This window comes from Harpia harpyja, chromosome 6 (genome assembly GCF_026419915.1).
Source record: "Harpia harpyja isolate bHarHar1 chromosome 6, bHarHar1 primary haplotype, whole genome shotgun sequence".
NCBI classification, from domain to species: Eukaryota; Metazoa; Chordata; class Aves; order Accipitriformes; family Accipitridae; genus Harpia; species Harpia harpyja.
In genome coordinates, this window is record NC_068945.1 from 9635982 (window position 1) to 9662109 (window position 26128).

General features: G+C 40.9%; 1 protein-coding gene across 3 annotated transcripts in view; it reads left to right on the top strand.

The window, feature by feature from the left end:
* The window catches only part of ITPR2 (inositol 1,4,5-trisphosphate receptor type 2), a 285893-nt gene that overhangs the window by 205554 nt on the left and 54211 nt on the right, over positions 1–26128 (top strand). For all 3 annotated transcript variants that reach the window (XM_052790972.1, XM_052790971.1, XM_052790973.1), the window contains 4 exons: positions 382–582; positions 2521–2631; positions 7529–7624; positions 8839–8958. In XM_052790972.1, coding sequence (XP_052646932.1) covers positions 382–582; positions 2521–2631; positions 7529–7624; positions 8839–8958 — 528 coding nt within the window. The remainder of the gene's footprint in view (positions 1–381; positions 583–2520; positions 2632–7528; positions 7625–8838; positions 8959–26128) is intronic.

Here is a 26128-nt window from a genome sequence, read left to right on the forward strand (position 1 = left end):
AGCAGTCGTAATGTGCCACCAAACCTGCTCAGCTGTGGGGCAACAAGCTTCCAAGAGCAGGGTCGTAATAGATGGATGGGGGCAGGTATGCAGGACATATATATGACATTTAAGGCCAGTGCAGATGTTTGCAAAGTTCACTTTCCTAAGCTCTCCTTTCTCTACTGATTTAATCAGATAACAGTTCTCAACTGCTGCACTAAGGCATAATATATTTTCTACAGTGTAGTGTGCTTCAGTTCCTAAGGTACAGTGGTCATATGGTCGTAAATTGTACCCTTCAATATTTTCATGAAAAAAGACTGTGTTTGACTTCACTCTAACCCTCTGGGTTTTTTTGGGGGGGGGGGGGGGTTGTGTGTTCTTTTCTCCATCCACCAGAATTTTTTAAGACATCAGAACAACAAAACAAATTACAACCTTGTTTGTGAGACCCTTCAGTTTTTGGACTGTATCTGTGGAAGCACTACAGGTGGGCTGGGCTTATTGGGGCTTTACATCAATGAGAGGAACGTGGCTCTTGTGAACCAGACGCTGGAAAGCTTGACCGAATATTGCCAGGGCCCATGCCATGAAAACCAGGTAGGGCTCAAATAATTTCTGGATGCAGAAGAGCATGGTATCTGTGTGCTTGTTGTAAACCCTTCAGTGTTCTTAATAACATAAATTCACTTGTAGCTGCTATGACTAGGCTTAACTTAAGTTTCAAGCTTTCCTTGCTTGAAGGGAAGCAATCATTTTAAGTCAGAACTCAAAATAGACTCTTCCTGTAGTAAATCTACTTACATGGAGGGTTTCCAGTCCTTTTGGAGAGAGTTTAATTTCTTATGTCAGTGGGTCTGTGGCTTAAATGTCACTTTGTGAGACTGGATTTTGAGTCACAGTTGTGGAAGTACATTACAAACACAATCTTGTTTTCTTAATTTTCATACATTTTGCCTTTGCTGGTGTTTATATAGGTTGCTAACGTTTACTTTCCTTAATTCACATAACTGCCACAAAGTTTAACTTACTATCCTGCTATACTACCTAGCAGCATCTTTAATTATGGTATCAGTAGTGAAATGGATGAGACTAAAGACCATGCTTCTAATCTTCTGTGCCTTGCTTGATGCAGTCTTTTAAGTCATACAGCTGTGACTTTTGGTAGATGTCTCTTTAGTGCCATGCTGAGGCAGTATAGAAAGGTAAAGAATGTAGTTACATGCTGCTATATTTGATCTGAAGAGAACTATAGTAAAGTTGTCACAGTAGATGAAATAGCAGAAATTTTACTATGGATTAGCAATGGGAGAATTGCAGTGGGCAAAATTACAGATGCAATCTATTCTTGATACTAGAAATAGCTGAAGAAATATATGCAGTATTAATGCTACTTCATTAACGTGCACAAATGAAGTGTAAAGTGCTATTATTGCCATTGCTGGTAATCAACTGCCTTTGCTTAATACTTTAAAAACAAACAAACAAAAAATCCTTCAGCAGACTAAATTTTAAACAGTCATATTTGATCCATTAATGAATAGGAAAAACATCTGTAAAAAAAGAATAATTACAGGACTGGAGATGAAAACAAATATATGTTTCAAGTTAACATGTTCTCCAATAAGTGGATGATAGTGGAAGGGAATGATTAGTTACACTTTATTACTTAGACCTACCTGTTGGAAGTCACTCAGGATTTGAGTTATGCTTGTTTACACCAACTGCAAGTCTAATTCAGTGTATTTCAGAGGCAAATGCTCCACACTCTTATTTTCATTTTTTCCCCCGTCTGTCTTTCTGGAAACCTTTTCCTTTCCTATTGTCCTATAAACCTGCTAGAAGAAAAAATACCATAGGCTTTTGAATAACTGACACTTGCTTACAAGGCTTAGAAGGTGCAGGACTCCAGCTGTAAAAGCGTTTGGGAAGTACCGTTGGTCATAATTACAGTTTTGAATTCCATGTCCAGAAATGTCCTTCTATGCAGGACATCCAGATGCATGTAGAAAACCTTAATCTTCACAAACAATTCATGCTATAAGGACAATATTAATGCTGGTTGCTGAGTGCAAATTAAGAACTTGAGTGTGCAGATTTGATTGTGCCTACATTCAAGCATGTCTTTTATGTCTCTGCATGTGTCTTCAGCTGAATCTGGCAGTGCTCCTGTGGGCTGCTGCCTGTGACTTGTACCACTTAGTGCCAAACCCTGCATGATTCACTGCAAGCATGTTTTAGCTTGCACCACCATTTTTGCAGTTGTGTACTTCACTACTGGCAGTGTTGGGGTTAGTTCTGTACTACACAAGTCTTCCCCAGCACCTCTTGTGGCATGTTTTCAGGCTGCTCTGCTTTGGCTGGGGGGTTCATTGCTGCTACAAGGTCTTTCAAGTTCTGGGTCCTCGTTTTGGAAATTTGCTGATGTACATATTCTCCCTCTCCCTCCCTCTGCCCATCCTGTCTTCCTCTTTCCCCCCCCTCCTTCCCTCCCTCTCCCGCCACCCCCCAACTCCCTTCTCTTCTCTTATTTTGCAGACTTGCATAGCCACCCATGAATCTAATGGGATTGATATTATAATTGCACTCATCTTGAATGACATAAACCCTCTTGGCAAATACTGCATGGACTTGGTGCTTCAGCTAAAGGTACAGTAAATGTAAATTTGTTTATTTAAATTTGAGTAATAATAGAAGACATACCTATGCAAGAACTCTAGGCAACCTGACATTTACTTAATCTTACCATAGCATAATATACTCAGAAGCCTTTGAAAACAAACGTTGCAAATCAGCTCAGCTTCTGAATCCTTATCAGGCCCTCTACCACAGGCCTTTTGACTCACTGTTGTGTTTGGGAGTATGTCCTCAGCTTTTTTAAAAAAAATCCTGTCAAATAGACATGACATAGCTAGCATTGAAGAGTCTATATTGTGGGCATAAAATCTCACAGGGTTGATAAATAGCAACACTGTACAGACACATAACAAGTCAGGCATTCTCTGTATATACTGAACTCTTAAAAAATTACTTGAGAAGGAGATGTTGTGAAAAAAGAGTAATATATCAGATGACCTGTAATGTCAAATAAAGTTGAAAACAAGGTTAAAGTAAATAGTATTTTATTTCCCTTCTCAGTGTCCTCTGAGGAGGAGGACAAAGTGTAGAGTGGGAGGGCGACGAGTAGAGTGGGAGGGCTTGTAATTTTTTGGTGTGTTCTGTGGAGAGTTGGATAGGCTTGTAAAGTTTCTCTGGTCTGTGTGCTATTGGATACAGAGGGGAGCTCTGCAGCTATACTATCTGCCAAGTAGTGTAGAACTTGTCAGGAGGAGCCTTGGGTTATTGCCTTTTCTTGCCTTCCGAATGAAGTATTTCCATTGCAGATGCTGTTTCCTCCCCCAAACCAGCAAATACTTTGTGGTATCTGCATTGCATCATATTGGCAACATTATGGATGTCTAATAAAATAATTAATATAGCTATATATCATGTACAATGAAACATTGAATCAACAGTGTTTTACACATGATTTTAATAACTGTAATTACATTTTTGAATGGCAATGTAATTCAGGCCCCCCTCAAGCAAAACACTTAAGCAGACATTTAACTTTGAACATGCAGACAGTTCTTTTGAAGTTGAAATTTCAGCCTCTGTAAAGACCTAGCCACAGTAACTCCAGTGCCATTTTGATTTGCCATTATCGTGAAGCTAGCAAATGCTCGTAGAACATCTTTACTATGTAATAACCAAAAATGGAGTTTAGAGACATTGCTGCAAGGACCAGTTTGGCCCTGTTCACAGGAGGCTATATATGCCTTACTTAAATAGCAAAAATTGTAGTGAATGTTACCAAAGGTTCAAACTGTGGAAATGATTCTGATTTTACAGGATCGCAGAGTCATTTAGATTAGAAGGGCCATCTTGAGGTCATCTTGTCCAACCACCCTGCTCAGGCAGGTTTCCCAGGACCGTGTCCAGTTGAATATCTCCACAGTCGGAGACTCCATAACCCGTCTGGGCAACCTATTCCAGTTTTTGATCACTCTCACAGTAAAAAAGTGTTTTCTTGTGTTTAGACGGAATTTAATGTGTGTCTTAATTTGTGTACGTTGTCTTTTGTCCTGTCACTGGGCACTGCTGAGAAGAGTCTGGCTCCCTCTTCTTCATTCCCTCCCATCAGTTATTTATACACATTGATAAGATCCCTCTGAGCCCTCTCTTCTCCAGGCTGAACAGTCCCAGCTCTCAGCCGTTCCTTATATGAAAAGTGCTCCATTCCGTTAATAATCTTTGTGGCTTTTTGCTGGACTCATTCCATTAAGTCCATATATTTCTCATACTGGGGAGCCCAGAACTGGACACAGTGCTGAGCCAGATGTGATGTCAAGAATTAGATCTAAATTAAGAAGTTACTGGTTTTTGTTTTGAGTGGCAACACATCGAAATAATATAGCACTGAGTCTACCAGCTAATGTTTAACATCGACAATCTGTCAGTGTTCATAGGCAACTCTAAAGTTGCGAATACATAAATTTGGCAATGAAAATACAGAATGCAAAGTATATAGGCCCACACACTTACACACAAGTTCAGACACTGTTTTCAGGTAACATTGTAGGTTGAACTCATGCCCCCCAACCAAAGCAAAGGCAACACAGAATTACATTTTCCCATCCCATCTTAATTTAGCTTGTTTTGCACATCGTTTGTGATGTGGTATTTAATTACATCTTCATGGATTATATTTTCCACTGGACTCCCAAATCATTTAGTGAGCAAGGTAGACACTGTTCACTGAGTGCACAGATGGCCAGTGTTCTGTTCTGCCTCTTGTTATTTTGAGTATGACCCCTGGCCTTCCTTACTGACTAGTATTTAAGCCCTGGCACACAGTATGACCTCAATATCTGCCACTCTCTATAGTGGCAGGATGAAGAGACATTGTCAGTCTAAGGGTAGAGAGAGTCTAATACGAGTGTCTTTTTGGCTTTTCTCATAGCACCTTACTCTGCTGCATCTAGTTGCTTCACCCATTAATTTATATTTCAAAAATTCTTAGGAGGAGGTGAGATGTTAACTCAGGTAAAGAGAAATGAAGGCCAGAAGTACTTTGGGCTGTCCTGTTTGTAGCTCTGGGAACTAATTTTTTGCAGTACTAATGTGTTACGAAGAACTTTATATTGTATTTTCCAGGTAATGGACCTCTTTTCCTCATTGATATCTGGGAATGGAAATTAGATCCTAGGGTCTCAAAGCATGCAGCAAATGAGGAACAAGTAGTGAAATGAGCTTCTCAATGACAGGTGCAAGTGATTAGAGAGAAAAAATACTGAGGACGTGCCTGCCTGCTGTGATTCTAGGCTATGGCATGCCACTTTTGCTGAGTCAGTAGCAAGAAGCTGGCTGTTGATGACACAAAGTCCTACCCACCTTTTACCTTTCGTCACTCCCTGAAAGCTGCAGCATACTTCTCTCCATCCCCAGGATTGTCTGCACTGGGAAATAGCTTCAAAGTCCTCCTCACCCACGAGCAAGTAGACTGGTGCCTTTCTTCACTCTTTCCTCCCCTTCCTTCTCAAGCTACCTCACAGCCTGTCTTGCCCCCTTCCCTCCTCCTCAGTTTAAGATCCTACTGATGCTACCACAACTGACTTGGTCACCATTGTGAGGGAAAACTGCAGCAGAAAAAGCAGCATCCAGTTCCTCAGAGCAGCACCCTGTCAGGTGTCTTAAAATGCTATCCTTTCCCTCCACCTGGCCTCATTGATTGTGCAGGTTAAACTTTTGCAATGTAGGTTGCAAGGTAAAGAGTCTGATTAGACCTTTCCAATGGATGATGCTGGTTTGATTCTGGAGCAAAAGGAAAGGGGAGCTATGGAAAAATTGATACGGAGTCCCGCTCTCCTTTAGCCAGTCCCAGTCTGGTCTTTTCTTCTCTTCTCATCCATTGTTCTTTGTCCTTATCTCATCCTTGTGTTGGCAAGCCCAGTCCCCTCTCTCCTGGCTTCTCACTTAGCTCCCAATATCCTCTCGCAGAAGGTCCTAGTTACCCTGTCATATATAAATCCTCATTCTATTCATCCACCCTCCTTTCATCTTCTTCTTCCTTCTGCTGCTGACTTCTAATCCTACAGTCCTCCAACTGGAGATGTTCACACCTCAGCTTGACACAGCCCTGAGCAACCTGCTTTGAGCAGGGGGTTGGACTGCTTGAAAGATCAGTCCAAAGGAGACCCTCAAATGCGGGGTTTTGTGATCCAACTTGCATGATTTTGTTGTGATTCTGTGCCCACCAAGAAGAAACTCTGAGGACTTTTAACTGTGAAATTCCAGCAGGTTTCCACAGTATAGTATTCAAATCGTAATTTTAAAAAAAGGCTTATGAGTTGGACAAATTTGGCTGGGATTCCCTGGGGACTACAACTTGCATGATTGTGTTATCTTGGCCTCTAGTGCTCCAGATTTTCAGCTCTGCTATCAAAACCTGGAGATACAAAGGCTGCTTAAAACAGAAGTTGCTTGAATATGCAGAAACATCTTTCTTTTTGCCTCAGTCCCCAAAGCAGCTGAACCCTCTTCCTCCAAGATTGTCCATACTAATTGTCCGAGGCATACCCTCGCTGCAAGAAATTTCAGTTTGAATTGCTGACGTCTGGCAATAAGCAGCTGAGAAAGAGGTTTTATGGTGGGCTGAGAGTTTTACTGGCCCCTACCTGTATCGTGGGACTGTGGTCTACTTCCGTATATTCACACAGCTTGGTCTGTAAGAGAGGATGATGGTGAGATGCTGTGGCAGGTGAACCAAGGCAACCGTGCTCTGCCAGAAAGCAGTCAAACCTCTGAAACCATTCTTCCTCTCCTGTTCACAGCATCTGATTTAACTGGAATTCAGACAGGTCTCCGAAGTCTAAGGCACTACTGGGTTACTGCTGCTAAAGCTCATGCTATTTAATCCTTGGGAGAGGTCTCAGTGAAAAGCAGCCAGCTGACAAAGTAAAGAATATCTTTATACGTTCCCCCTGGAATATTTGGTAGTGAAACAAAATTCCAGGAATGTAGGAAAACAGTTTATTTTGTAGCCTTTCAAATAATAACCAATTGGACTTTATAAAAACCAAAGGGAAAGGAAACCTGCCTGCATGATGAAACCTTTCATGTAATACATTTTGTAATTACCTCTGTTGAGTATTGTTTTAATAGAAAGCCGTGGCAAAAATTGCTAGGTGGGCAATAAGAAAAGGAAACGGGATTTTGTTTCTTGTGCACAGCATAGAACAAAGCTCTGTATTTAAGTCGAGTATTTTTCAATATTTGAAATACTTCTTCCAATATAGCATGCAGGGTTAGTTAACCTTACAGTATGCTGACATGAAAATGGGAGAAAAACTCTATTAAATATGTCAGGAAAATAAAAGATGTGAGTAGTTTAAAATCTTATCCGCTAAAAATGTGGTCCTCGTAATCTCAATTAAAACAAATGCAAGGGTCGTTAATCCATGAAATAGATTTTTAAATTTGCATTAACTTGGTTTTGTATCTCTAGAACAATGCCTCCAAGCTTTTGCTGGCTATTATGGAAAGCAGGCATGACAGTGAGAATGCGGAAAGAATCCTTTTCAACATGAGACCAAGGGAACTGGTGAGAAAACTTCTGAATATTCATAAATCTTTTGGCTGAAAAAAATCATCATTAAAACATTTTTAAAATGATCTGCATCTAAGCTGAAAAGTGTTGGCAGCGTATAGTGACACAATGTATCAGGATAGTACTAATTCACAAAAAGTACTTTAAAAGGATCAAGCATGCATGATTTCAGTCTTTACGACTTCATTATTTTTATCCGTTCCAAGCACTTTTCTGTAATTGTTTCCTAACTAAATTATCATATTCTGGTAGACTGTCTTCAAGTACACTTTGTCAGCGGCTGGGAAATTAAGCTTGTACAGTTTGTGAAACAGTGCTAACAGAAGTGTGTGTGTAGACATGTAATATATACATGGTATGTATGTATGTTGTAAGTTACACATATGTCTCATGAGCAAACGGTTACAAGCAGTTGTTGCTGTATTTTGGAACAACCGTGATACTTGTGTAGGTCTCCAGGAATTTTAAATAGATTGTAAGTCTGGAGAAATTGTTTCCAATCCAATTAACCGTGTAACAGCGTTGACTGAAGAACCTGTTTTGTGGGGAGATCTGTGGGCATCAGGCCCTGCACTTGGGCAGAGCCCAGTGGCCTGCTGGTTTCAGGGCGTCATCGCCATGGTGGCATGTCAGCATGATGAGGCCACCCCTAAGGTACAACTACAGGATCAGGCCCTGCATGGGGAACAGAGGATTTCGCCCCATTGGTCCTGTAAGAGGCTTTTGAATATTTTGGAATTACCCCAGCGCCCTGCCCAGATCTGTATCTTCCTTTTCTTTTTGGCTTAGTGGTTTTTTTGTGTTAAACTGGTTGGAGAATGCTGCGTGACGTTGCAGCCAGCTCTAGCCAGAGAGGGATCATGGCTGCGCTCTTAAGTGCCACAAGACTCTGCCTGTGGTATCTGTAGATCTGTCTTTAAAAGCATTTGTGAAAATACCTGTTCAGAAAGACTCAGCATCCCTGTTCCTTTCTCATGGTTGCAGAAGTTTTCCTGATGAGAAATGTAGCAGTTTGGAGCTTCATAAATACTTCAAGCTCGTCTTTATTCAGAAAGTGTTTCTCAGACTGCTCCCTCTTCTTGCAGGACTGCAGGGCACCCACCCAGGCTTGAGCTGAACAAAGCGAGCGCGTTCAAACACAGCGTTCGGTGCTTTTTCCCCAAGCGTGGCAGTTATTTCATCTCTCCTTGGTTGGGTTTGTGTTACAGGTGGATGTGATGAAGAATGCATATAACCAAGGCCTCGAATGTGACCTTGAGGAGGAGAATGGAGATGATGGCATCTCCCCAAAAGATGTTGGCCATAATATCTATATTTTGGCACATCAGGTATGTCTTCTCTGTTATGTGACTGCTTCCAGAAAAGCATTATGTGGTTAAACGCCACACAAAACCTGTCTGATCAAAAAAGGGAGTTTTCCCTTCTTGTGATTTCTGGCTTATGTTTGCGTACAACATGACTTTATCTGGGAAGTTGCTGAGAGCAGGACAAGTGAGCAGTCTCACTGTATGAGTAGGCACTCTGCAGGATTTGGTAGGCTCTGTTAGTGTGAAATAACAACGTAGAGCAAAGCAGTTAATGTATACTTAGCTTTGTCTTCTTTTAGCATTAAGAGCTCATTCATATCAATCAAATCATAAATCAAGTTATCATTATTGGTGTATTTAAATGGTAGCTTCAATTGTGATACCAAGTGAACTTGAATTGAGAACTTTCATATTATTTTAGGTATATTAATTAGCTAATAAGAATAGTTGGACCTTTTCACTGTTTTGTTCTTTTGAATTATCTTGTAGTGCCCTCAGGCTTTTTCTGATCACTTTTACTTCTCTACTGGTAAAGGTAAAATGGACCCTGAAGGTATAGTAATTCTTCAGAGCAGTTGGTATCAAAAATAGTTTATTTTTCATTGTGTTAAGAGTATTGAAAAGATTTTTTAAATTAAGTAAAGACCACGGGTTTTTTATTATATCATAATGATATATGTCATATAAGGGCCAAATTTTTTTAAAAATGTTTTTACTAAGTAAGAAGAAATAAACAGATAGGGATAGGGAGTGTTCCACATTGATTATACTTATTAAGTGTTGCTAGGAATTGAATACTCAATGGAAAAAGAAAAGAAAGCAATCTATAGTTACACTGGTATTATGCAATGTTTCTTTCAAGCAAGGAATGGAAAAACAGTTACTGAATTATGCTCGCGTGCTTGCAACACATTTAAATAAGTCTTGTTATTATGATGTTGTTACGGATGACCATGTTCCACTCTTGCACTGCATGTACATAAGATACCCACCAAAGATGATAGAATTTTTAGAAAGTTTCTGTAGCACCTTCCGTTGTATGACTATTTACTCCTTGAAAATTTAAATGCCTGCCAAATCGAAATGTTGGAATTTTATGTCTTCTGCGTACAGTTTGTGTTACGTGACTTAACGGGGTTCGTGACAATGGATAATTAATTTGGGGGAGTAGAATATAGGCCTAAAACTATATATTAAGTGACTGCTGGGGTCATTTTACCAGAGAGGTCACTGCCAAGGGTACACTAGCTAGCTGAGGTGTAGATTAAGCTCTGTCCCTAGATACATATTCAGGGTGCTGGGGAGGCCCATGAAGCCACTCCACAGCTATTCCAAATGCCTGATCTGTAGTCAGGATTTTGGTTGCATAAGTCTCATGGCAGCAGTTTGCTGAGCTCCTTCCTGTTCTGTAGAATTAAATGGCATGATTGGCTCTGTATGCTGTAAAAATATCCATCTTTTTTTAAAAAATGGACTGTTTTCCTCTTCTTGCATTTCTGTAACACAGTACATGTGTCTGTTTACAATAGCTTTGTACCCATGTGAAGCCCCATACCAAAACAAAGCAATGGAAGGGCAGGCAATCTGGGGCCTTTCTCTCTCCTTCGCTAATGAAAAGCTATGATTCTTGGCACAGGACTGCTGATCTTTGACCCCAGACTCTTTCCATGTGTGCCCTTTCACTTGCGCTGGGATGGGCAGGATACGAGCATGGTCCCTCCTCAGTAAGGCCATTGTTGCCGGGTTCCTTTGCTGGCTCCGCTCTCCAAACACCCTCTTACACTTTGCTATGTCGAAGTGGCTTTTTGGTGGCTGGGCCTTCCTTTCAGCCTAGCTGACCTGATTTACATAATAATTCTTTGCTGTGCTCCTTACAGTTTCACAGTTCATCTGACTTATTTTTTCTACAACCAGTGTAGCTCCTCAGTCACTTTCCTGATGCTTGTGACCACTTGCTCTAGTTACAGCTTTTTGGCCCCTCTGTAATAGCAAAATAAAGACCAAGAGTTCCTCTTTTTGCTGTTACAGCCCTCAAACACAGACAGTTTATTTTGGGGAGCTCAGACTTTCAGTTTTTGTCGTTGCACTCTTCAGGGCGATGGTGGGTTCTGCATTTTGCCACCACTACATCCTTCCTTGCTCTTCCTGTGGTTGATTTTACCAGAAGCAAAGGCATTCTTGTAAATGTTTGACCCACAGTGCATAGAAAGTTATAAATATGTCACAAGCAAGGCTGAGATTTCTGTTGCTAAATCTCCTTTACAGCCTCCCAACCCCTACCCCAAATGCAAACGCAGGCACACGTATGGAAGTGCATGTGCACACTTGTACATCACACACAGACACACAGAGGTGTGTGGGCGCAGCAGCCTGCGACGTGATGGTAAGACGCTGACTGTTTAATATGCCATAACATGACAGTTATCACGTCTCTTCCACATGTTTCTCTGTCCTCTCTTTTCTTTCCTTTATTTCTTCATCTTCCTCCAGCCTGCCACGTGCCATAGCTGTGCTGCTTCCCCTGCACTGACTCCAGACTGTCTGGACACTGCTGCTCCTCACTTTTCCCATTCGACGTATTATGAGCAGAGAGGAGAAGGGAGCACCCCTGAGAGAAAGCAGAACTAACTTATCCATGAAGAACTACCCTAGCTGCACCCCCACTCTGCAGCCTGGCATTAGGGTAGGGGCTCCTTCCAGATGTAGCTCTTCTACAGCTTGTGGAGGAGTGACACAAACTGGTGCTTGAGGTCACATCCTGGAAAAATAAGCCTATTATTGCTAGAAAGAGAGCGTTCACAATTCTCTTGAAAATCCATGGAGGAGATTCTGGGGTTTTTTTGTCTTGTTCAAATGTCATGCTCAGAGCCAAGCCTTGAACTTGAGATTGCTAATTTCTTACAGTAGTCTTGGGTGAATGCCAGTGGTATGTTATGGATAGTTCCATCAGCTCTTATACCTATTCTTTTCAAGCCTCAGTCAAAATAAATTGGTGTGGTGTTTCTATTGCTGTCCTTTTAAAAGATTGTGTTAAAGCAGGCTACGCTTTGTTTTGCAAGGTTAGTAAGGCTGTCCACAAAGAGACTTCATCTTGATGTGATGTCTCTGTAGAGATTACAAAAGCTTTTGACATAGTAGCACAAAAAATTTCATACTTACTCACTTCTTATGTGCAGAAGCATTAGTGTAGGAGAATCAAGTTTTTAAATGGCTACCCAAAGAAAAGAAATCATAAAAGGCTAAAGAAATCCTCTGGCTTTTCAGATGACTGCTTGAGCTTTCTACCTGTTAGTTATAACAAGGTATTTCAGTAGTTTGTAAACTTAAAAAACTTTCTTGGAGTTAGTAGTATTTCTGTGAGGTTCATGACCCCTTTATATTTACTATGAAGTGAAATAAGGCGCTGGTTATAACCACAGGATCCTGTAGTTTGCATGCATGTATATATGTGCTTCTGTTAACAGAAAATACTTTGGAGTGTGTCTCGGTGTTTTTCAGCTAGATGCAAACTGTCTAAATCAGGCATGAAGTCCAAGCTAATACGCTGTACCTTTCAGCAGGGGCTTTATTCATGAGGCTCAGAAGAACGTGAAATAACTTTACATAGCTTCTAGTCAGCTTGCAGCTTGGGAAGAATGCACTTTCATCTGCCTGTAGGGCTGTGTACACATGTCCTTGATCTAGAAGGATACGAGTGGGTAGGGAGTAGGGAAGCAAATTGTAATGCTGTAATAAAATTTTCAAATTTTCAATGCCTTGTGACTTCCTCCATCTGGTTCCCAAAGCTGTTCCAGGAGTATAGGGGTACTGGCATAGAATGTCACCCCTTTCATGATGCGTGTTCTGTGCTGTCAGACTAACAAAATGTTTACTCAACTGCTCCATTTTAAGCGTATGTTTAAATGCCTTGCTGGAGAGGGAGTGTAGGTCTTGGAATTCCACAATACCTTTGTAACCTCCAGGTAAATAGAAGGTTGTTTGGGGGGGGTTTTTATGAGGTTTAGCTAAAAACTTATTTAAATCCCAATGGAGTACCAAACCTACTTATATTTATATAATTTACTGGTGGCACCAAGACTTAATGAAAAATGACTTCCTCCATGCCATAAGGTTAGAAGAAATTAACGCTGCTTGCTATCAATGCAGGTATGCAGCATAAATGAACACAAGCTCGAACCAGGCTATCTTCTGATAGACTAACACAGTTGGAAGTGTTCTTCCATTTATAAGTTCTTAAAATAAACCAAGGGAGAAGAGGTAGGATTTGCTTACTTACGATCACTTACAATAGGTGAATTGTAAGGTTCTTGCTGCAGGTACTACTAAGCATACCGTAGCAATTAGACATCACAAGTAAGTCATACTCCTTCCTCTCTGCTGCTAATTTTAAATGGACTGAGCAAAATAAGTCATTCAGCCTTATATATTTGTTAATATATTAATAGGAAAATCAAGATTTCTGTATCAAACTTGGCAAGCTTTATCAGACTAATGTCTTACTGCCATGTTTACTTCATGAAGTTACTGCCTATTAGTCTACACACATGAAGACTATTTGCTAACTAGGCAATTAAAATGGTAATAATTGATGGCATGGATTTATAGTTTGGGAGTAGGGGTACACTACAGGCTTTTTAAAAGTTACTATTTTTGACATTTGAAATAGGACAGGTTTGATAATGAGACTTGGATATGATACATTCATTAAGTAGAAACTAAAGTCAGTTTTAAAAAATTCAGCTGTCCAAATATGTAAAATTCTAAGAAGCACAAAGCCTTTTGTTCCTGTGGGTTTCTGTTTAGCATGTCATTCTATATCTTTCATCAGATTTGAGTACAGCAACGGCTGGGACCACCTTTATTTTCCACATCAATGCTGTGCCTAGAACTGCGGGTTCTGGGACTCTTATACGCTACAGCAGAACAAATAAATGACAATAAAAATAGTGGTTTCAGAAATTTTTAAAGAATTAATCTTCCTTTTTGTAGGATTTCAGAGCAGTTAAAAGCTTTTGTTAATTTTGTTTCCCCCTCTCATAAAGTAGGTAGTATTACCCAGTGTTACAGGTGAAGACAGCAAGCCAGAAGCAGTTATAGACAGCAAGTCATTAGCTGTCATGGGAAGCAAATACAGCTTGCTTGGTCCCCAGTGCTTTGCTTTAACTGCTACATTGGGTTTTGTCCTATGCTCACTCAATCCCAGCTACCTTACTAATGAGGAAAATCGGCATTTATCAGGTGTTACAGTTGAGAAGTGCGTAACCACTGAGCACATTAGTACTCCAAGAGTCTTTTAAAGAAATGATGCTAACATATATTTTTCAAGTAAGCTTTTCTGTGCTGCTAACGTTATAGATTGTTAAGGCAAGAAGAGCTTTCATAAGATAATGTCTACAAGTGTGTGAGGGAGGTATTGTAAGGCTTAAGGTTTTTTGTGGGTAGTTATTTTTGGTGGTGTAGCTTGGAGCAGCTGCTGGCTTTCCTTCACTTAGATGTATTTTAACGTTTAGACAGATGAACTCGGACCTTGGTCCTTCTTTTCCCTTGTGTTTTTGTGTGTGTCCATAAAATAAAATACATTTACTAAAACACATACTATAAAGTAAATGTGAATTCTTGTACCCATCCATTTGTCTTGACCCGCATATAGTTCAAGTCAGGTCAAGGGATGCCATGGCAAGACCTTCCTTAAAATGATGGGTGCAGGTTTTCCATGATTTAATGTATGGGGAACACGAGAAGTAGCACTGTGAATGTGTGCCTCCAAACGTGAGACAGGATCATTGTATGTAACTTGTCCTTTAGTATGAGAATCCAAAGCTTTCTCAACTGGCTGGGTTGTCCCAGGTAGACAAAATGGTATTCTGTGTGAAGTAAGTGTGACTGCGGTCAGGGGTAAATTTGGGGTGAATTTGACTGTTTAAAAAGAAATGTTGATGAAAAAGGAAGAAATTAATTACTTAATACTGTGCATTGACAAGCACCTTCTATAAGGCACAGCAAAGAAACACCTGGAAGGCTATTTAGGATAGGGAATGGGTGGAACCAGTTACAACTCCCAGCAGTCTGCAGTGAGCATTAACTGGCTGAAATGATAATATCAGGGTTATACCATGGAAAAGAAGCGAACAGAAGCCAAGCGGAAAAGTCTTGCAAGAACACCTTTACCCTCAGTGGTGGTGTTGCCATTACTGGCCCGTAACATTTGCCTAAAAGAGATCTCCCTGTCCTTGTGGGTGCTCTAAAAAGATAGGCTTAGCCTCATCCAGTTGGGAAGCAGCTCTCAGCTCCAGCAAGGATCCTCCCAAAGAGCTGAGATCTGGGGACCACACTGGTTCACACTGGTGAATTTTTAAGGTTGCTGACCTCTTTCTGCCCATCCTCTGCCTCAGGTAGATGCTTTGCTCAAAAATGGAGCTGTGGCCCATTAGTCCCGTAAGTGTCTGCCTTTACAAAACATTAGGTTGTGCCTAGGTTCTGCTGACAAAGATTTTGAGCTGATTCTGTTCCGTGAATTAAATGGCTTGGTTCATTTGAATTTTTATACATCTCTGACTGGAACACTCTAAAAAAGTGGTGTCTTTAGTGTATGAGAATAGGATTTTGAAAAAAAGACCCACATACAAAAAAGTCTGACCTTGTCTGGTGTAAATGGATGTACTGTACCAGAATCACTGGTTATATTGAGTGAAAACATAGACCAGTCACATTTTGTGTAGCAATGACCATTTTCAAATTTTGCAGCTGATGTGAGCAAGCAACAATTGGCAGGTATTATTGGAGATTGTCTTCCCAAGCATCTGATGGCAAATGGAGAAAAGTACTGTACATACTTAAATAAACAGGACTACTTTTTGAGGCCAGAAGATCATCAAATCTATCCTTTAGGATAAACCTGTCCTTCAGGATGTAAGTTTGTGCAATAAGTATGCTCCCTTTCTGCAGGATGGGTATAATTTTTCGAGCTAAAGGATGTTGTTTTTTGCAAGGCTTTGCTGAGGTTTGCAGTTTTGGGGGTTTTTTTTGTTTCTCTCTCCTTAACAGAGAAGCTCTTGCTGATAGCAATGCCAAAACAAAGGGCTAATGGGGACCAGTCCCAGGAACCGTGACTGTCAGGGGACTCGTATCCTTGGCTGCCAGACCTGAAACTTCTTATAGAACTTTTATGCTCCACATGTTGTTTTGTAGTTATCATCCTGATGAGACAGGCTATGGCATCAAAATGACACTGGCTAATTAAATGTCAGCAGAATCAGAAGCTGTTGCAAGGCTTTTACACTTAGATTGCCAAGATTGAAACAGAAGCCAATGACGCACATCACCCTCCTTGCGGCTCATTAGGATGGTATATAACTCTACCTTCAGCCAGCTACAGTATAGAGAGACAGTATGGAGGCTGCCACAAGGGCTTGACACTAATGAGCACCTGAAAGATTAAACAAATGTCTGTGGCTGCTGTTAGGTCTCAGGTTAAAACCTTGGCAACTTGTGCTTCGTTGTTAGGTCTCAGGTTGAAACCTTGGCAACTTGTCCTTCGACGTTTCTTTTTCTCCCCTTCTCCTTGGAAGCATTCACCTCAGAATCCTGTCGTGACTTTGATAGGGATCTACATGGGGACCTCTGTTTTCCCTCTGGTGTCCTGTTGACTTAGGCTGCTAAGAGCTGCTAGGATTCAGGCTAGAGCTTTTTACTGTAGGCTGGCCACAAAGGTTTTAGTTTATTTTCATTTTTCTGGTACTACTTCTCTAGAGTAAGATCAAGTGTCTTATACATATGTGTATGTTTTATTATATGCAATATTAATGAGGGATATATCCTTTGGCTCTGGTGATTGTGTATTTCACCAGTGCACAGGTGGCCTTAATATTTCTGCTTTGTGGGTTTCTTCTTCTATCTTTAACTTCTGTTATCTTGTGTCCTTGTGTTTTGTGGTTTACAAGATTTTTTTTGTCATTGGGAAATATGTTGTATTGGTGCAGGGGCCCAAACGTTACACCAGAAGAAATATCCTTTCTTTGTCAAATATCTGCATTGTGAAATCTTCACATTAGTCTGTGGTTTTACTCTGAAAATTGGCTGTGGGACAATGACATACTGTTTAAGACATTCTTTGCTCTCAGACTCTATTTGCAGTCCTGTATTAGGAGTAAACATACTACCTTTTTATTGCTATCTGAAGCAGCACAGGCTGGGGAGAATGACTTTAGTTCTCCTTTGGTTCTGTATCACAAGCAGGGCAGTTACTTAGCTTCTCACTTTAAGAATGGGTCTTCATTTAGCCATATCCTCAGCTGGTCTACATGGGAATGCCTCCACTGAAAGCAGGCAAGCAGTACTGATTTATACTAGTAGAGAACTTGACCTATTGCCCTCAAATCATACTCTTACCTTAGAGCTCCCAGCTTGCATTTGGCATGCACAGTCTTCATTAAGAGTGATGATATATGGGCGAAAAAGAGGATGGCTTGACTTAAAGCTTTTCTATTGAAATTGCATGGAGGAGCGTTATGTAGAATTAAAAATCATTTCACTTGTAAACTGAGTAAACTCAATCCAGAAGCCATTGAGAGACAATAAATGTGGAACTGCACAGTGCCATCTTTACAAAGTCACTCTTCAAAGTAGACTGCACTTTCAGTTGCCCTCAACCGCAGGGCGTCCATATTGTCTGCTCAGAAATGTAACGTTGCTACTTACTTTGTTCAGATTGCAGCAAACTGCCCTTATTAAGAAAGCTGAATTACACAAAGTGTTAAGTTGTAATAGTCTACTGTAGGTGAAGGCTTGCTCTGGAGGCAGAGCTGGGGCTTTTCCATTAGAGGTGACCTTCAAATGAACCAAAGTGCTCTTTTTCTTATATCTAAAGCACAACTAAAACATTTTACTCTAAGCTAGGAGGAACTTGCTTTGTTTGTTTTGAGGGGAAGTGAGGGTAACCTTGGCAATATCATGAAAGTGAAGTCTGGTCTTACTTAATGTTATCAGAGCAGTTCTAATAGGCCTCAGATATCTGCATTGTGAAATCCTACACCTTAATTAAAAACAGGGGGGGCATCTTCTGTAACAAGACATACTTTTTTATCCCTCTCAATTGTTCAGTAGTCATTGAAATAATTACAGGTTAACAGAAATAAAGAGCATTAAACAGAATGTCAAAATATGTCTGTTCCTCACAGTTGCTCAGTTTTAACTCTCATCTCCTCTGATGTCATAATTTAATTAGGTATCTCAGTCATCTTAGAGTTTTCCAGAATAGACAAGATCTGAATTTGTAGTCTACAAATAGGCAGAACTACCTCAGTTGCCATCCTTTTTGTTTCACTTATTTAACACAGTGCAGAAAACTGAAAATGAGGTCCACCTTGCACTTTTTCCGAGGCAGCTTTAAGAGTTACTGATTAAAAGTGTCCAGCTGTGAAATTTAGTTTTAACAGCTGATTATGCTTTTCTACACCAAAAGGAGGTGATCAGTTACTTATGACCACCAGTAGTTTTACAGGAGTAAAACATCTTCAGACCTGCACATGGATAAACATCTAATCAACCTGGGGTTAAAGAAATGGTTTATCTGCCGTTATGTATGGGCAAGGATTTTCAGAATTTGTTTCATGAATGATGATCTGTGGTAGCCTTAAATGAACTTGGTCTTTCCAGGCTTTTCTATGAATCTGTCTGCAGAGCACCATTTAGCTGCTAGTTGGGTAAAGCAGCATTATTTGCGAATGTCTGATGAGGAGAGAGATGAGATTTCTACCCTTTTGCTCTCCCACCGGGAACTGTTACTTTATAGATGTCAGGTGAAAGTACTCTCCTGAAGACAGTAGCCATAATACAGAGTTGGAAGGAGTAACTCACCATTTTACTTTTTCTTCTCTCTGTTCCTATACCCCTAAATTATTTTTTTTAAAAGCTATTTTGCTCTGCTAATTGGAGGGTGAGGCAAACATTCAACAGCATGATTGAAAAAGCTAGAAAATCTCACCACTGTAATTATTTGGGAAGGGAAGCATCTCTCAGTTCCTGTCCATCTCCACACTTGGTAACTGCCCTGTTTTGTACCCCACAAAGTATATACATCAGACCCCTGCAGAGACTAGGAAATGCATGTCTTTTGTGAATCTGTCTTTTGATAGATTGCAGCTTCAGCTGTTTACTTGCTATGTTAGTCTCATATGTTTTTGTACCCTGAATGACCAAGTTATGGTTTTCTGTGTGTTGTGGAAATACCTGTTGAAAAGGTGGGATGCTAAGAGGATTGGCTACAAACAGACTTTTTACTTTGCTATTGCTGTAACAACTAAGACCACCACATAATGGCCGTATTCAGGTGCTTGAATCACGGAGGCTGAGCCATGATACCAAGTTGCAGCCGAGGACTTAAGCCTCTTTAATGTGCTTCGTTAAAAATTGGTAGATGGCTTATCCCAGCCTCTACAAGTGCAGTGTATGTACAGTGGCCATCTTCCAAGCCATACCTGCATGTAGCAGAGCTGGTGGTTGTATCATAGATTGGGTGGTGAACTGCATCCAGCTTAAGGGGTCACAGTGTGCAAAAGACACCATGGCACTATACTGCAAATGTATGAGATGAGACTTAAGGGTGGGCAAACATGAGGAGGGAGCCAGCGATGCAAGTCTCACACTTCAGGTCAGAGACTGAGCTGGTTTCCATGTAGTTTGGCTAGACTCTGGAGAAGAGGATGAGCCCACTCTGGAAGTATCAACCCATGAGTTACTTTCTGCTCTGCTCTTGGTGCCAGAGGAAGGGAGGTTGAAAGCCAATCAATGTTTTCTAGTCTTATGGCTTACAGAAGGAAATATGTCCGTAAAGACTTAAAGACTTAAAACAGTGGTTCCCCTTACCACATTGCCCCCAAAATAAGAGTCATAAGCAGTTCCTCCTTTTGTCTGTGCTAGCCTTCCTTTTCTTTAGAAGCCACATGTTAGACAGCAGTAGATAGCTATTTTGCAGAGAATCACTGTTCTGAATGAGAGAAACCTAGAAAGTAAAGTGCTTGACAGCAAAACGATTTTGAGAGTTCCTGAAAGGGGTATGCCATTCACTATGTCAGGTTTATGTCTATATTTGGTATGTATATAAAGTGTTGGTGGCTTTTAGAGGTGAACAGTTCTCTTGCTGTGTGGATTTGGGATCCATATGCTTGCTGGTCTGTTGCTGGTTTTGGTCTTTCTCAGACTGGGTCTGCACAATGTTGATGAGCATGCCAGTAAGGTCTTATTTTGGGTGCAATGTTTTATCTGCCTTTCATAGAAGTTGCATGTGGCTGGGACCTTCTTCCTTGTTATGCTGTGAAGAAGACTAGTTGCAGTAACTCTGCTCTCTTTTTCTTCCTTTTCCATTGAACTTTCTTGTTATCTTCCCATAATCATGTTTGATACTTCCATCATCTCCTTATTTCCTTCCATCCTGTAGTCTCCGAAATTTTGCTTACAGTAATCATAGGAGGCAGTCTACAAGTGCAGTTGTGTCATCCTGTTGGAACACTCTGGATTGCATACTGCTGTCCACATCATATGTCCAGTATGGTCAGTGTACACCAAAACCCAAATGTGACCAAAGTATGCATTGTGCCGGTTTGACTCACGTAGGCACAGCTGGCCATGACAGTTTACACATAGCCTGCAGAGATGTTTCACACCCACCCCCATCAAATTAATTTTGTTCTGTTGCAACACATTTTATCTGACCTGAACCTTCCCCACACATACACTTCATTTTTTTTGAAAGTAAGCTTTGCCTGCGAAAGAAATTATGAAGACGACAAATGGAAGTAAAGCTCATTGAAATGTTAGCAAGTCATTTTGTCTTCTGCTGGCTTTCCTCAGGGATAAAAGAACAGCAAAACCACAGCAAAACCAGTAATAAACTTGTTATGGGGGCTGCAAACATAATAGTGATAGAGATCACTTAACTGTGGTGGTTTCTCCTATGTGATAATGTCAAGGTGTTTTATTTCTCCCTTCCCTGTGAGGTAGATCACTATTATCCATAATCTGTAGTGCGCACCACGTGGAGGCTGGGGAGGAGAGGTCGTGTCTCAGAGGTTACACGAGGCCGTGGAAGACCCAGCAACAGAATCCAAAGCGTCTGGACCACCCAGGGCCCTGCTCATGTACCACAAGCCATCAGGGGAAGATTAACTCTAAACCCTTTTGGTTGCTCTGTACAGTATAATCATCTAAATGAAATCAATGAATACTTGATTTGAGAGTCTCCCATTGCTCCATCCCTGCTGTTCCTAATGTTTGTTAACAGATTGCTTTGTGGTAGAGTGCAAAGGTGCCGCTCTATAAAACTGTAATGACTTCTGGAAAGGAAGTTGCCCTGTGTATTGCAGAAAGCACCATTCAGTTTTGATTGGAACATGGGGAGTTGAGAAGTTGTTATTACTGTTAGTACAGCCAGTTGGAATAAAAATTTCTGCTCAGTTATGGTTAAGATGACATTTCCTTTTCCCTTGCTTTCCCTCTCTCCTTGTTTACTGATGGAATAGGAGTGTTCTCATTTGCCCTGGGCAGGGAGCTGGTATGTGGTAAGCTCCTGGCACGCCAGGGAAGAGGATCTCATTTTCTGTCTCCTGCCGTCTTCTGTCTCTCACCCATCCTGTTTGCTACTCCCTTGACTTTCTTTTTGCTGTTGTTTCTCGGTCCTTGGGGTTTTCTGGTCAGTCCCCAGGCAGCTTTTTTATCCTTTCTTGCTCTCTAAGCAGAAAACGTGTTCAGTGAGATGACTGGGGTTTCCCCTTGTGAGGGTGTTTGGTGGTGCCAGATCTCACACTGCCTGGCTCCAGGAGCCCAGGGACTGAAGGGGAAGAAAGAGGAAGAGATTGCGGCTGTAAATGAGCCCCAGCTGCACAAGTCTGTTTGCACAGCAAGGTGAAACTAATCTGAACAGATGCAATTATTCTGCTGTTGCTGCAAGTTATATTTTGTCTCATTTCTCTGTGGTGAAAGACCACTGGCCTTTGGGCTGGCAACCCACGCTGCAGTACGTCTGGTTACTGACAGGGTAGAGATGAAGATAATTTACAGCAGATCTATTAGATGTCATGCACTGGACATCAGGTCTGTACAAACAGCTCTTGCCTCACTTTTGCCAAGGTCTGTAGTTCATGAACTTCCAGGGCTGTGTAGTGGCCTGTCTTTGCCCTGACATGCTAGACGGGGCTGACTGGCACACCAGAGGGTTGGCTAGGGAGCTGCAGCTGGGGCCTGGGCTAAGGGCAGAGAGGGCACCGTGCAGTGCTATAGCTTGCAAGTGCACTGCGCATCCAGTTCCCTCCCCAAAATGAGCCCCAGACCCCAGCACGCTCCCAACTGCTGCCTAACCCAGTGCCCTTCCCCTATCAGGTGTGCCTGTGTGCCAGGTATCTCCCCCATCAGATAACAGCCTTACCGCTGCCTTACAACTGTGAGAAGAAACTCGAGAGAATTGGTGACAAGGGTAATAGTTTTTTAAATAATGTTGTTTCTGGTTTTTTAGATGTTTGTAATACTTCTTAATAGTAATACTGTAAATACAAAGTGTTTCAAGGCACAGAAACTATTTGTGTCTTTATTTGTGCTTCTTGGCCAGTTATCCAGAGCTTATAGTAATACTCCATCAGCCTTTTCTAGAAAATCAGTTTAATGTGTTTGACACTGCCAGTGAACCAACTCTTCCGTGAAAACCCTGGTTGCTTACAGGACACTAAGCCTCACCCATTTAGATCCTTTTATACCATTCTAGTCATAAAAAGTCACCTTTACCGCCCAGTTTTGGCAGTTTGAAAATGCTAGAGAGTAAAATAGATAATCACAGAATTTGGGGGTTGTCAGCCTACTGTTTCTAGCTCGTATTTCTTGGACTCCTGTCCTTTTTTGGGCCTGAAGCAAAGCCTGGTGAAATCGGCAGGAGTTTTGACAACTGTCTTGGCTGCGTACTGGGTTAGATCTCGTGCCTCTGATGAGGATTGGCCTGCAGAGGAGACCCTTACAGTTTACAAGTTACAACCAGGGACTGACATGTTCTTGTAAAAATATGGAAGGGGTCTGTGTTTTACAGAGATAATGAAAAGTGGAGAATTACTTTCTCTTTTCCCAGCAATTTTTCCACACGCACGCACATATGTACATACGTGTTTTAGCAAACCAATCTAGTATCCCAAGTCAAGGAGTTATTGACAGGCTGATGACATGAATGTTCACAGCTTTAAATCACTTTTTCTTTGAGAACATTTAAATAACTGCATTTTTGTTCAAGGAAATCTTGACTTTAAAACAAAAAGCCTGTAGGAAACCCATATATTGTTAATTGCAAAAGATGGCTCTGCTGTGGTTTTCCATGCTGCTGATCATATATGGAATCCCAGATGACTAGCAGATCTGATTTTATAATCGTGTTGTGTGAGGAGTTTAGACTGAGTATTACTTGTAATTCTGTCATTATCTCTGCTGTTTCTTTATTAATGCCTTTAGCGTTCTTGGTCTGTCCTCAATCTTTCACATTTTGTACTGACGCTTTATTACAGTGTTTTCCAAATTTTTTAAGTAAAAATCTTTCAAGATGAACAACAGTCCTTCCTCGGGAACTGACTGAAAGCCAAATGATCTTTATTCATATAACTATTGCCTTACACATCCCCTCTTTGGAAATCACTGTTCCATTGTATGCTATTGCTTTCTTGTTCCTACATGCCTTGATGAGTAGTAAAATAGTATTGACATTTAAAATATTGTCACTGGCATGGTTGATGGGTGAATGAATGACTGACTGAGAGAGTTTTCTCTTCAGAGGTGATTTTTCGGGGCTCTTTGCAAATTCAGGCTCTAGTGATGGTTATTTTTTGTATCAGTTACGCTTGCTGTGCATTTTTGAGCTTTGCTTTGCAAACATAAATGGGACTGTTCTTTTCATTATAGTTGCTATTGTCCATGGCCATCCAGTGTCTTGTCCTCCAGCTGCCCCAAAAGATTTGTGCAGCACTTCGGAAATAACACTTAACTACATCACAGGAGTTAAATATGAAAAAATGTCATTCAGAGCTTGCACGGCCTTTACATGCCAGTCACAGACTGTCACCTAGAGTGTATTATAAGCTTGGATAAGCTTTCCATATTTTAGGTTCACAGTTTGTCACTACATTGTTATTTTCATTGCTATGTCTTTGATCTCACAAAAAGCTCTGCACTGGTCAAGGAGTCTGTTGACACAGTCCCCTATGCCCATGTGGGCCTTTGAGCTCATTACAGAGCAAAGGAAGGATCATGAAAGCAGAGCTTCAGAAAACATTGTAGTTGCCAAATAACATAGCATTTCTAAAGCTGTTCTGTGTCTTACTGTGGGCCTCTGCTTCAGATCTGAGCTTTCACAGATTACTGTCCACACCATTCTTTCATTGACGTAGCTGTGACAATACAGAAATATTAGCAGTACTTACTATTCTGTCAATGTAGAGAAATCCATCCCACTTAGGAACTGCAATACAAGCAGAAAATAGACCCTTTGCCCTGAGGTTACTGTCTGAAGGTCTAGGCCACAGAAGGTAAGTGGATATAGAGAGATGGGGAAGCAGAGAGAAATGAAGTTACGAGCACTTATTGCCTAGCACTACTGCTGACACCTTTAGGTAGGTTTCCCTTCTGAAATCTGCTGTAGTTCCTCCAGCTTGGTCAGCAGTCCCTGGTCGTTTCTGATGTGTCTTTACTGGCAGATGAGGTGCTAGCACGGAAGATCCTGGCCTGTTCTTCAGATGATTTTGTCTAGTGCTAGTGTCAGGAAGCCCCAGCTGTGCGGTGCTAGGCTCTGTACACACGTCAGTGCACAAGACAGTCACTGCCTGAAAACACACCCTAAGTATAAGTATAATGAAGATCACTGATCACACTCTTTTAAAGTACGTGGCTGCTGTTCACATGAAACCTGATAGTGAAATATGCACAGCATCAGTGCTGTCTCAAATCAGCAGCAGTCTGTTAACACACTGTGCTAGTCAGTCCCATTACAGCACGAGAGGGCTGTCATGGTTTTTGTTTCTAGTCCATGTGGTAAGGGAACTTCTGTTACTGATACTTACTGGGAGATACGTTTACAGTAAAAGTTACAGACAGTTAAAAGCATATCAGGAAGCAATACCTTGAGATTTCATATGGTTAACAAATGGCATTTCCAGTTCTGTATACAAATCCAAGTATGTTTAGAGAAAAATTTTTGTGGTACTAATGGAAATTTCTGAATCTATACATGTCCCTTTCTCCAAACTGGCATAATTTTAATATGAGAAGAACTATCCATACATCCTTGACTTGTCATTTATTAGAAAACTCAAAATCTTAATGGTTGACATTGGAGAAAAAAGGGTAAAGATACAGGCAAAGTTCCTCTGTATTACAGAAGATAAAAAAGGGAGAATATATTTGCTTCTGGTTATGCTAATTCATCACTCCAAGCAGGGTGTGATTGCGTTCTGTCTAGTCAGTTCTTTTCTTCGTATCTTAAAGAAGAGATATAGCCAAAGTAAAGGGCATTTGGAGATAGACAAGGAAAATAATTGAGTCACAGAGAGTCTTCTGTTTGAGGAGGGATGGGAAAGATAGGGATTGTTTTAATTTAAAGAAGAGACAAATAAGAGAGGACGTGATAGTAGTGTACGGAATGATGAATGATACAGAGAAGGTGAACTGGGCGCTCTTGCTTGCCCTTTCATAAGTACAGAAGCAGAGGGACATTCAATAAAGCTGAAAGGCAAAATAGTAACACTGTTTAAAGGGAATTTTTAAACAGTAACTACCTTGTTTCCACAAGCTCATCTTGTTTCTTCATGATGCTAGAGCATGTATTGAGGGAGATGCAAAAGACCTCTAGAAAATGAATTCAAGTTGTCCTGCTAAGCAGATGTTGTGGGCATACTGCAAAGACTACTGACTGGATCAGGTTATATGGCTTGTGTGAAGGAGAAGAACTAGTCAGATAGTCTTAAAGAACCTTTTTAGTCTTAAAAATAAGTGGAAGCTGTGTAAGATATTAATACGTGTAATGAGACTATACGTACATTTGCTAGATAGAGTAAAAAAGTAACTATTCAAGGCAGAAATCTATTATTGGTGGAAAGAATACTGCTCTGCAGTTGACCCCCATATGATTTTTTGCATGTCTCCCTGAATATCTGCTCGTGAGCCTTTTTTATAAAAG